The sequence below is a fragment of the Bombina bombina genome, chromosome 7, assembly GCF_027579735.1.
Source record: "Bombina bombina isolate aBomBom1 chromosome 7, aBomBom1.pri, whole genome shotgun sequence".
NCBI classification, from domain to species: domain Eukaryota; kingdom Metazoa; phylum Chordata; class Amphibia; order Anura; family Bombinatoridae; genus Bombina; species Bombina bombina.
In genome coordinates this window covers 62,214,761-62,228,070 of record NC_069505.1, presented here as the reverse complement: position 1 = coordinate 62,228,070, position 13,310 = coordinate 62,214,761, and the positions used below count along the sequence as shown (strand labels likewise).

The window sequence follows — 13,310 nt, the reverse complement described above, 5'->3', positions numbered from 1 at the left end:
AAAACCAACCTTATTTGCATGGAACACCAGATAGGGTGAATTACAATGCAAAGCAGCCAATTCAGATACTCTTCTAGCAGAAGAAATAGCAACCAAAAACAAAACTTTCCAAGATAGTAACTTAATATCTATGGAATGTAAAGGTTCAAACGGAACCCCCTGAAGAACTGAAAGAACTAAGTTTAGGCTCCATGGAGGGGCCACAGGTCTGTAGACAGGCTTGATTCTGACTAAAGCCTGTACAAACGCCTAAACGTCTGGCACGGCTGCCAAACGCCTGTGTAACAAAACAGACAGAGCAGATATCTGTCCTTTTAAAGAACTAGCTGAGAGACCTTTCTCCAATCCCTCTTGGAGAAAGGATAGTATCCTTGGAATCTTAATCTTGCTCCATGAGTAATCCTTGGATTCACACCAGCAAAGATATTTCCGCCATATCTTATGGTAAATCTTCCTGGTGACAGGCTTTCTAGCCTGGATCAGAGTCTCTATGACTGAATCCGAAAAGCCACGCTTCGCAAGAATCAAGCGTTCAATCTCCAAGCAGTCAGTTGCAGAGAAACCAGGTTTGGATGTTCGAATGGACCTTGAGTTAGAAGGTCCTGCCTCAAAGGTAGCTTCCATGGTGGAACCAATGACATATTCACCAGGTCTGCATACCAAGTCCTGCGTGGCCACGCAGGAGCTATCAGAATTACTGAAGCCTTCTCCTGTTTGATCCTGGCTACTAGCCGGGGGAGAAGAGGAAACGGTGGAAAGACATAAGCTAGATTGAACGACCAAGGCGCCACTAAGGCATCTACTAGTGTCGCTTTGGGATCCCTGGACCTGGACCCGTAACGTGGAACTTTGGAGTTCTGACGTGACGCCATCAGATCCAGATCTGGAATGCCCCACAGTTGCGTTAACTGGGCAAAAACCTCCGGGTGAAGTTCCCACTCCCCCGGGTGGAAAGTCTGACGACTCAGATAATCCGCTTCCCAGTTGTCCACTCCTGGGATGTGAATTGCTGATAGATGGCAGGAGTGATCCTCCGCCCATTTGATGATCTTGGATACTTCCATCATCGCCAGGGAACTCTTTGTTCCCCCCTGATGATTGATGTACGCTACAGTCGTCATGTTGTCCGACTGAAATCTTATGAATTTGGCCTCCGCTAGTTGAGGCCACGCCAGGAGCGCATTGAATATCGCTCTTAGTTCCAAAATGTTTATCGGGAGAAGAGATTCTTCCCAAGACCATAGACCCTGAGTTTTCAGAGAGTCCCAGACCGCACCCCAGCCTAAGAGACTGGCATCGGTCGTGACAATGATCCACTCCAGTCTGTGGAAACTCATTCCCTGAGACAGGTGATCCTGGGACAACCACCAGAGAAGCGAGTCTCTGGTTTCCTGGTCCATTTGTATCTGGGGAGACAAATCTGCATAATCCCCATTCCACTGCTTGAGCATGCACAGTTGCAGTGGCCTGAGATGAATTCTGGCAAAAGGGACTACGTCCATTGCCGCAACCATTAGACCGATTACCTCCATGCACTGAGCCACAGAAGGCTGAGGAATGGCATGAAGAACTCGACAAGCATTTGAAAGCTTTGACTTCCTGACCTCCGTCAGAAAGATTTTCATTTCTACCGAGTCTATTATTGTTCCCAGGAAGGGAACCCTTGTGACCGGGGACAGAGAACTTTTTCTACGTTCACCTTCCACCCGTGAGACCTTAGAAAGGCTAGAACAATATCCGTATGAGCCTTTGCTTTGTGGAAGGACGACGCCTGAATTAGGATGTCGTCGAGGTAAGGTGCTACCGCAATGCCCCTTGGCCTTAGCACCGCAAGAAGGGACCCTAACACCTTTGTGAAAATTCTTGGAGCAGTGGCCAATCCGAAAGGAAGAGCCACAAACTGATAATGTTTGTCCAGGAAGGCGAACCTTAGGAACTGATGGTGAACCTTGTGGATCGGAATATGCAGGTATGCATCCTTTAGGTCCACTGTAGACATGTATTGACCCTTCTGGATCATTGGTAAAATTGTTCGAATAGTTTCCATTTTGAATGATGGAACTCTGAGGAATTTGTTTAGGATTTTCAAATCCAGAATTGGTCTGAAAGTTCCCTCCTTTTTGGGAACCACAAACAGGTTTGAGTAAAAACCCAGTCCTTGTTCTGTTTTTGGAACTGGGTGTATCACTCCCATCTTTAGAAGGTCTTCTACGCAATGTAAGAATGCCTGTCTCTTTGTCTGGTCTAAAGACAAGCGAGACATATGAAACCTTCCCTTTGGAGGAAGGTCCTTGAATTCTAGGAGATACCCCTGAGAGACAATCTCTAAAGCCCAGAGTCTGCCCCCTACCAGATCCGGTCCCGGATCGGGGGCTATCCTTTCATGCTGATTTGGTAGCAGCAGCAGGCTTTTTGGCCTGTTTTCCCTTGTTCCAGCCTTGCAATGGTTTCCATGCTGGCTTGGGCTGGGATGCATTACCCTCTTGTCTAGAGGCTGTAGAGTTAGGGGCCGGTCTGTTCCTGAAATTGCGAAAGGAACGAAAATTAGACTTATTTTTTGCTTTGAAAGGTCTATCCTGTGGGAGGGCATGGCCCTTTCCCCCAGTGATGTCTGAAATAATCTCTTTCAATTCTGGCCCGAATAGGGTCTTACCCTTGAAAGGAATATTAAGCAATTTTGTTTTGGACGACACATCCGCCGACCAAGATTTTAGCCAAAGCGCTCTGCGCGCCACTATTGCAAAACCTGAATTTTTCGCCGCTAATTTTGCTAATTGAAAAGCGGCATCTAAAATAAAGGAATTAGCCAACTTCAGTGCGTGAATTCTGTCCATGACCTCATCATAAGGAGTCTCCTTCTGGAGCGAATTTTCTAGTTCATCGAACCAAAAAGACGCTGCCGTGGTGACAGGAATAATGCACGAAATTGGTTGCAGAAGGAAACCTTGCTGAACAAAAATTTTCTTAAGTAAACCTTCTAGTTTTTTATCCATGGGATCTTTGAAAGCGCAACTGTCCTCTATCGGTATAGTTGTGCGCTTAGCTAATGTTGAAACTGCCCCCTCAACCTTAGGGACCGTCTGCCATGCGTCCCTTCTAGGGTCAACAATGGGGAACATTTTCTTAAATATAGGAGGGGGAACAAATGGTACACCTGGCTTCTCCCACTCCTTAGTCACTATATCCGCCACCCTCTTGGGTATCGGAAACGCATCAGAGTGCACTGGAACCTCTAAAAATGTGTCCATTTTGCACAATTTTTCTGGAATCACCAGAGGATCACAATCATCAAGTGTAGCTAGCACCTCCTTAAGTAGGGCGCGGAGGTGCTCTAGTTTAAATTTAAATGCAATGGGATCAGTCTCTGCCTGCTGAGAAACTTTCCCTGTGTCAGAAATTTCTCCCTCAGACAGGCCCTCCCTCACCGCCAATTCAGATTGATGTGAGGGTACCACAGATGAATTATCCCCTGCGTCTGCTTGCTCATCCTCTGTATTTAAAACTGAGCAATCACGCTTTCTAGCGAAAACTGGCATTTTGGCTAAAAATGCTGCTAGCGAATTATTCATAACTGTTGCTAACTGCTGCATAGTAACAGCCATAGGCGTGTCAGATGTACTAGGTATCGATTGCGCGGGCAAAGCTGGCGTTGACACAGAAGGAGAGGATGATGAACTATCCCCACTACCTTCATTTAAAGTCTCATCTTGGGCAACATCTTTAAAAGTGACAGTACTGTCCTTTATCTGTTTGGACGCTATTGCACACTTTACACATACATTCAATGGGGGAACCACCTTGGCATCCATGCACACAGAACATAGGCTATCTGAAGGCACAGACATGTTAGACAAACTTATGCAGAGTTTTAATGCAATAAAAATTATTTTATACAAAACCGTTACTGTCTCTTTAAATAATAAAAGTGTACACTTTATTATAGAAATGTCAGAAAACCATCAAAGAAATATCCGATCTTTATGAAATTTTCATCACAGTGACTTAATGCTTAGAAAGTATTGCACTCCAATTTTCAGACAATTTAACCCTTAAATGCCCAAACCGGAGCTAAAATATGAAATTAACCGGTTAAAGACACTACAGTCCCACACCACAGTCTCTACTGCTGCGTTTTACCTTCCTTAGGGGTTATTCAAGTAAATAATAAGCCTCTCTGAAGTCCTTTTCCAATCTAGATACACCACGTGAAGCTGCATGAACTGCCTAGTGAAAAGCAACTGCGCAACTGAGGCGCGAAAATGAGGCCTCCTCCCTCTAGCATTCCAGAGTGAAGGGGCCTTTCTGACAAGATTAGGCGTCTAAACCACTGCCAGGCGAAAAAAGTTCCCCAAAAGTGTTTAAGTTTGAAAAACACTTAAAATGTCACATAAACATAATAAAAAGTAATCGACTTAGCCCATAATAGTGTCAACCAGCATTGAGCCCTAGTTATAAGCCTTAATTCTGTTACTGAGTCTAAGAAAATGGCTTACCTATCCAAGAATGGATAACTGACAGTCTTCTAGCATTACTTGGTCTTGTTAGAAAAATGACTGATCATACCTGAAGCAGATAAGCCTGCAAACTGTTCCCCCCAACTGAAGTTCTCTGGTTTCAACAGTCCTGCGTGGGAACAGCAATGGATTTTAGTTACTGGTGCTAAAATCATACTCCTCTTTTAACAGAAATCTTCATCATTTTCTGTTGTAGAGTAAATAGTACAAACCGGCACTATTTTAAAATAACAAACTCTTGATAGAAGAAATAAAACTACAACTAACACCACATACTCTTTACCACCCCAGTGGAGATGCTACTTGTTCAGAGCGGCAAAGAGAATGACTGGGGGGGCGGAGCCTAAGGGGAGCTATATGCACAGCTCTGCTGGGTGTTTCTCTTTGCCACTTCCTGTAGGGGAAGAGAATATCCCATAAGTAAGGATGAAGCCGTGGACCGGACACACCAATGTAGGAGAAAATAAAAAACTAGGGACGGTACAGCTGCACTGTACAAGCCGTTAGTGTGAGAGAACTTCTAGAGTCCCACTGTCGTTAAACTAAGTGCTCGATCACTCATGTATTGTATTACTGCACTACCACGTGCATAGAACTATGTGTTTAAACCTGTACAAAGGGTTAAAGTCAGCTTCAGAGCAGCAATACTGCACTGAGAGGTAGCTGAACACGTATAGTGAGCCAATCACATGTTTGTGTAGCCACCAATTACCAGCTAGCTCTAAAGTGGTGTAGGATATGTAAATCAAAGATACCAAAAGAATAAAAAAGTTAATTTGACAACAGAAGTGAATTTAAAAGTAAAAGCTCTATCTGAATCATGCAAGTTTACATTTATTACTTTCCTGTCCCTTTAATCTAAGCACCAAATAATTTGTTTTACTAGGTCTGAAGCCCATTGGTTATACATACCCATATCAGACCTCAGATCAAATACTGAGGCACTGAAGATTGTTAGTTACATATACCCATATCATATCCTGTAGCACTGACCCCTGTTAGTTACATATACACATATCATATCCTGTAGCACTGACACCAGTTAGTTACATATACCCCTATCATATCCTGTAGCACTGACACCTGTTAGTTACATATACCCATATCATATCCTGTAGCACTGACGCCTGTTAGTTACATATACCCATATCATATCCTGTAGCACTGAAGCCTGTTAGTTACATATACCCATATCATATCCTGTAGCACTGACACCTGTTAGTTACATATACCCATATCATATCCTGTAGCACTGACGCCTGTTAGTTACATATACCCATATCATATCCTGTAGCACTGACGCCTGTTAGTTACATATACCCATATCATATCCTGTAGCACTGACGCCTGTTAGTTACATATACCCGTATCATATCCTGTAGCACTGACACTTGTTAGTTACATATACCTAGAGCTGCAACAACTAATCGTCATAATCGATAATAATCGATTATGAAAATAGTTGTCAACGAATCTCATAATCGATTAATCGATTAGTTGGTTTGCAATTAGTTGGTCTGTGCACAACACCAGCTGCTTCACTCCAATGAACTCCTGCATATGGTATTGTGTTTTATGGTTATGTCCTTAGCCTAAAGGACGTCTACAGAGGTCTACTTTTCACTTTTTCAGGACAGTATACGTTTACAACTACCCCTGGCTTATGTGCAACCTAGATATAATAGTCATCATTTGGATTGTTTATATTAAATCTGGTGATTTGGACCTATGCTTTTCATGATATAGTGCCAAGCTTATTGTTTACACCTTGCCCCTAGATTGATGGGAGTTATTTAAATTGATGTGCACTATTATCTGTTTGCACAATTATTAGCGTATTGCTTGCTATTGCTGATTATATGTACTGTATAAATAAATGTGTAAGGCTTTGTCCTGTTATTGATATACAGTCCTTAGCGCTTTTGATTTTGTATTTTATTGTTTTTTTTTATATTTTTAATAAATTGTGATATGTACCAGATTCCACCTTTGTAAGTCTATATTCGTTATTTTTAGAGCGGACTAGATATTTCCCAGAACCTTATAGCTGGTTATTTACCATTGCATATAGATATTCAAGATATTTTTATGTTAGAATGAAGTCAAGGGTTACTTTAAGAGGCCCCTTGCCAAGGTAGAAAACACTTAGCATTGGTGAAGAGCTAATAAAGATAAATATCCCACTTTGGTGAAATTGGCAAAACCCTACTTATACACCTCAACAGCCTTTTCTCTGCTGCAGGAAATATAGCTGCAGAGAACCAGACTTAGCCAGAAGCATGTGGACATGTTGAGATTTTTGCATTTCAATGCAAAGTTTCTGAAAGAGTGAATAACAGAATGTTATTAACAGGGATAGTCTCTTTCTAGTTCTACCTCTTTTCAAACAGTTTGTGGGTTTGTTTTGTTTAATTATAAAACTGTGTTCTGCTGCTTAAAAATTGAAGAAACAGTTGTGTTAATGTAAAGTTTTAGTCTGAAGTTTATATTTGTAACACTCATTATGTGGATTTTATTTAAAACATAGAAAACTATTATTGATTCTCTTTTTATCCGATTAGTCGATTAATCGAAAAAATAATCGGCCGATTAATCGATTATGAAAATAATCGTTAGTTGCAGCCCTACATCATATCCTGTAGCACTGAAGCCTGTTAGTTACATATACCCATATCATATCCTGTAGTACTGACCCCTGTTAGTTACATATACCCATATCATATCCTGTAGCACTGACATCTGTTAGTTACATATACCCATATCATATCCTGTAGCACTGACACCTGTTAGTTACATATACCCATATCATATCCTGTAGCACTGACACCTGTTAGTTACATATACCCATATCATATCCTGTAGCACTGACCCCTGTTAGTTACATATACCCATATCATATCCTGTAGCACTGAAGCCTGTTAGTTACATATACCCATATCATATCCTGTAGCACTGACATCTGTTAGTTACATATACCCATATCATATCCTGTAGTACTGACCCCTGTTAGTTACATATACCCATATCATATCCTGTAGCACTGACACCTGTTAGTTACATATACCCATATCATATCATGTAGCACTGAAGCCTGTTAGTTACAAATACCCATATCATATCCTGTAGCACTGACACCTGTTAGTTACATATACCCATATCATATCCTGTAGCACTGACACCTGTTAGTTACATATACCCATATCATATCCTGTAGTACTGACACCTGTTAGTTACATATACCCATATCATATCCTGTAGTACTGACACCTGTTAGTTACATATACCCATATCATATCCTGTAGTACTGACACCTGTTAGTTACATATACCCATATCATATCCTGTAGTACTGACACCTGTTAGTTACATATACCCATATCATATCCTGTAGCACTGACACCTGTTAGTTACATATACCCATATCATATCCTGTAGCACTGACCCCTGTTAGTTACATATACCCATATCACAATCATGTAGCACTGACACCTGTTAGTTACATATACTCATATTATATCCTGTAGCACTGACCCCTGTTAGTTACATATACCCATATCATATCCTGTAGCACTGACCCCTGTTAGTTACATATACCCATATAATATACTGTAGTACTGACCCCTGTTAGTTACATATACCCATATCATATCCTGTAGCACTGAAGCCTGTTAGTTACATATACCCATATCATATCCTGTAGCACTGAAGCCAGTTAGTTACATATACCCATATCATATCCTGTAGCACTGACACCTGTTAGTTACATATACCCATATCATATCCTGTAGCACTGACACCTGTTAGTTACATATACCCATATCATATCCTGTAGCACTGACACCTGTTAGTTACATATACCCATATCATATCCTGTAGTACTGACCCCTGTTAGTTACATATACCCATATCATATCCTGTAGTACTGACACCTGTTAGTTACATATACCCATATCATATCCTGTAGCACTGACCCCTGTTAGTTACATATACCTATATCATATCCTGTAGCACTGACACCTGTTAGTTACATATACCCATATCATATCCTGTAGCACTGACCCCTGTTAGTTACATATACCCATATAATATACTGTAGTACTGACCCCTGTTAGTTACATATACCCATATCATATCCTGTAGCACTGAAGCCAGTTAGTTACATATACCCATATCATATCCTGTAGCACTGACCCCTGTTAGTTACATATACCCATATCATATACTGTAGTACTGACCCCTGTTAGTTACATATACCCATATCATATCCTGTAGTACTGAAGCCTGTTAGTTACATATACCCATATCATATCCTGTAGCACTGAAGCCAGTTAGTTACATATACCCATATCATATCCTGTAGCACTGACACCTGTTAGTTACATATACCCATATCATATCCTGTAGCACTGACACCTGTTAGTTACATATACCCATATCATATCCTGTAGCACTGACACCTGTTAGTTACATATACCCATATCATATCCTGTAGTACTGACCCCTGTTAGTTACATATACCCATATCATATCCTGTAGTACTGACACCTGTTAGTTACATATACCCATATCATATCCTGTAGCACTGACCCCTGTTAGTTACATATACCTATATCATATCCTGTAGCACTGACACCTGTTAGTTACATATACCCATATCATATCCTGTAGTACTGACCCCTGTTAGTTACATTTACCCATATCATATCCTGTAGTACTGACACCTGTTAGTTACATATACCCATATCATATCCTGTAGCACTGACACCTGTTAGTTACATATACCCATATCATATCCTGTAGTACTGACACCTGTTAGTTACATATACCCATATTATATCCTCTAGCACTGACCCCTGTTAGTTACATATACCCATATCACAATCCTGTAGCACTGACCCCTGTTAGTTACATATACCCATATCACAATCCTGTAGCACTGACCCCTGTTAGTTACATATACCCATATCACAATCCTGTAGCACTGACCCCTGTTAGTTACATATACCCATATCACAATCCTGTAGCACTGACTCCTGTTAGTTACATATACCCATATCATATCCTGTAGTACTGACACCTGTTAGTTACATATACCCATATCATATTCTGTAGCACTGACCCCTGTTAGTTACATATACCCATATCATATTCTGTAGTACTGACCCCTGTTAGTTACATATACCCATATCACAATCCTGTAGCACTGACCCCTGTTAGTTACATATACCCATATCACAATCCTGTAGCACTGACTCCTGTTAGTTACATATACCCCTATCATATCCTGTAGTACTGACACCTGTTAGTTACATATACCCATATCATATCCTGTAGCACTGACCCCTGTTAGTTACATATACCCCTATCATATCCTGTAGCACTGACACCTGTTAGTTACATATACCCACATCATATTATGTGACACTGACAAGAGTTATAGCAATTACATCGCAGGCTGAGGATTTAATATACATATCTTAGTCCCTTGCCCCACCCTCCCACTACACAGAGACGTATTTCACTTGCTGTATATTTTGTTACCTCTTCCCCACTCCGCCATTATTGTTTTGTTCTTGTCTCATACGTGGAGATTTCCGCCCTCAATTCACGTCATTCAAAACTTCTAGTGATGTCACGATCCAATGGGCAGCTCCTACACGCAGGACCTTGTCACGTGGTGCATAAAAGACACGCCCCAAAGATGAGTTAGCGTCTTTCATCTTGTTGTTATGGAGATCACATTATCATTTATTCCACGCGTGTTTCCGCCCTCTAGTGGCGTGTTTAGCATACGAAGTCAGTAGATAAATATAGCACGATACACTCACCGGCACATTACCCACATGAAATATGCCATGAGGAATCAGCACAGGGAGTGCAGGAAGCAGCTGAGGAATATCTGAATGTTGCAAATGACAAAGAATGAAGAGTGGGGTCAAGTCGTGTTCCAGGGCATTAGATTGGACAAAGAAACTATACAATTATTATTTTTTTATCTTTTTATGGTTAAAATACTATATTCCTTTTTAGCATAAACCACCTCTTGCTTTATTAGATACATAAACGGTAAATAGATGAGAGATTACAGAAATCGACTGATATAGATTACATAGACAAAGAGCAGTGTGTGTATATATATTAGAGCTGCGCATCTTCACCTGTCTCACGATTCGATTCGATTACGATTATCATCGTAACGATTCGATACGATTCGATTCTACGATGCATCGCGATGCATCACGATTACTGCCCTTGATTTTCATTAACAAATTCAAGCAGTCAGAACTCCCTTTTTTATTTTATCTGCTTTAAAAAAAAAAAAGGGGATTGCTAAGGGGATGTTTCTAGGATATAAGGTACTATGGTCCTGGCATGTTAAATAATAATTCTGGACTTGCCTCTTTTGTCAGGGAATAATGCACAGTTTATGAACCAAGGTGTATAAATGATTAACTTTTAGCAGAGCAGGTCCCAAATACATAACTAACATAGGATATGTGTGATATTGATTTTTTTTTAAAATAAAAATAATGGATTCAGATTTAAGGTAATAGATATGCTTTTAAAAGGCTATAGGTTTATATGTAACATATACATTTATTTATATACACATACAAAGCACAACTATAATACAATACCCTGTCACATATTACACTTAGATCATAGATGGGCTGTTATTTTGCTCCCTAAGCTCATATGAGACAGTGAGACTAGTATTCTGGGTATTGGAGAGCTTTGAAAGGAATGCATGGTATGTGTGAGCAGTGCAGTGTCACCGTTAATGATTAGGGCTCTTAACTGACATAAAGGGTCACCTAATCAATCATGTAGGCACTCTAAACATGTTTATTACGGCTCTGTGATGATCTGCAGCTGGGAAGGAATGCTATGTCATTTCCTCTTACTGGAACCTTTATTAACAACTGCACCAACCACTTACTGAACGGCTTCAATAAGTTGTCCTAGAGGTAAAGGTGCTGGCCGGGTGAATGTGATTAATTAAGCCCTCCTGCTGTGTCGCCTGCTTCAAGACTAGGAGAGATCTGACAGGGCAGAAGCAGTCTGACCAACTGACAGCAGCCTCGTGTAACACAGTGACTATTTCCTTGTATTATCGCTTCCCTGTTAACTGTTGCGGTCTCTGCTGCATGTCTCCTCTTTGTCAGACCCCTAGCCCAGCACCAAACGAGCATTTGAGTGTTGCTATTAGATACTTTTTTAACACTTGACTTTTTCTATATCTAATAGCAACACTCAAATGCTCGTTTGGTGCTGGGCTAGGGGTCTGACAAAGAGGAAACATGCAGCAGAGACCGCAACAGTGAGTAAACAGGGAAGCGATAATACAAGGAAATATTCACAGGAGGCTGCTGTCCGCTTGTCAGACAACTGCACTGAGCGTGCTGATGTTCAAAATAGAATCAATCAATATTTACTCTGTCTGCCATTACCTGCCATTACTTTAAGCCCTCGCATCAGTCAGTGGGAGAGGCGGGGTCACGTGACATTGTGCGATGACGTCACTGACCCTGAATCGATTCTGATCTTGCACCGCATCGATGCAGCATCGTTAATGGCTGCATCGCGATGCATCGCAATGGCGATTATTTTTGACACCCCTAATATATATATATATATATATATATATATATATATATATATATATATATATATATTATATATAGAGAGGGAGCGACAGAGTTAGATAATTGATAAATAGATAATACAGCTAGATGCTAGATATATAGAGATAGATAATATATAGACTGAATGTGATGGATGGAGATAGATATTATATACTATATATATATCTAACTATATATAATAGATATAAACACTTCAGACAGGTTATAGATAGATGGATGGAGATAGACATATATATATATATATAGATGATAGAAATGATAGATTATAGATATTGATAGATAGATCAGATGGCAGATGATACATAAATAGTTTTGATTAAATAGTTCACCAAAAACATTTTAAATTGATTTTGCTTTATATTTCTACCTTAGATTGGAAGCAAATAATTAAGTTTGCACTTTTTACATTCATGTAACTGAACAGCTTGGCAAAAAAACAGAACTGGCAGTCTGGTTAAAGGAATAGAGTAGTCAAAAATAAACTTTCATGATTCAGATAGAGCATACAATTTTAAGCAACTTTCTAATTTTCTCCTATTATCAATTTTTCTTCGTTCTCTTGGTATCTTTATTTAAAAAAGATTGAAAGTAAGATTTGGAACCAGCCCATTTTTGGTTCAGGACATTGGTAGCACTTGCTGATTGGATGGCTACATTTAAACACCAATCAGCAAGCTCTACCCAGGTGCTGAACCAAAAATAGGCCGGCTTCTAAGCTTACATTCCAGCATTTTAAAATAAAGATACCAAGTGAACAAAGAAAAATTGATAATAAGAGTAAATTAGAAAGTTTCTTAAAATTACTGCTCTATCTAAATCATGAAACTTTAATTTTGACTATACTATCCCTTTAAATACAGGTCATCTGGCAGCCCTTTATTTGTACAATTTTTTCCCCAGACCTTTGACTGACTGCAGTCCAGCAATGCACAGACCAACCTCTAACTATATTACCCACAGGAACCTTAGACTGCTGAGCTGCAGGGATATATTAAATAGCTAAAAAAAAATTAAGTAAAAAGGTGGGGGAATGTGAGCAGCAGGGTAAGAGAATGTGGAATTTTAATAACAGGCACAAACATCTTAATTAGAAGACAGGAAAAGCCAATCTGTGCTTTATACTGGAGAAGTCTAGCTACAGTCATTTTATT

The 13,310-nt window shown here is 40.1% G+C and overlaps 1 protein-coding gene across 1 annotated transcript in view; it reads right to left on the bottom strand.

The window, feature by feature from the left end:
- Nucleotides 1–10,271, bottom strand: part of BET1L (Bet1 golgi vesicular membrane trafficking protein like) — a 34,222-nt gene extending 23,951 nt beyond the window's left edge. Inside the window, exon 1 of the mRNA XM_053688878.1 lies at nt 10,055–10,271. Within this exon, the coding sequence (XP_053544853.1) occupies nt 10,055–10,073 (19 nt within the window). The 5' untranslated portion in view covers nt 10,074–10,271. The remainder of the gene's footprint in view (nt 1–10,054) is intronic.
- Between the last annotated feature and the right edge of the window lie 3,039 nt (nt 10,272–13,310).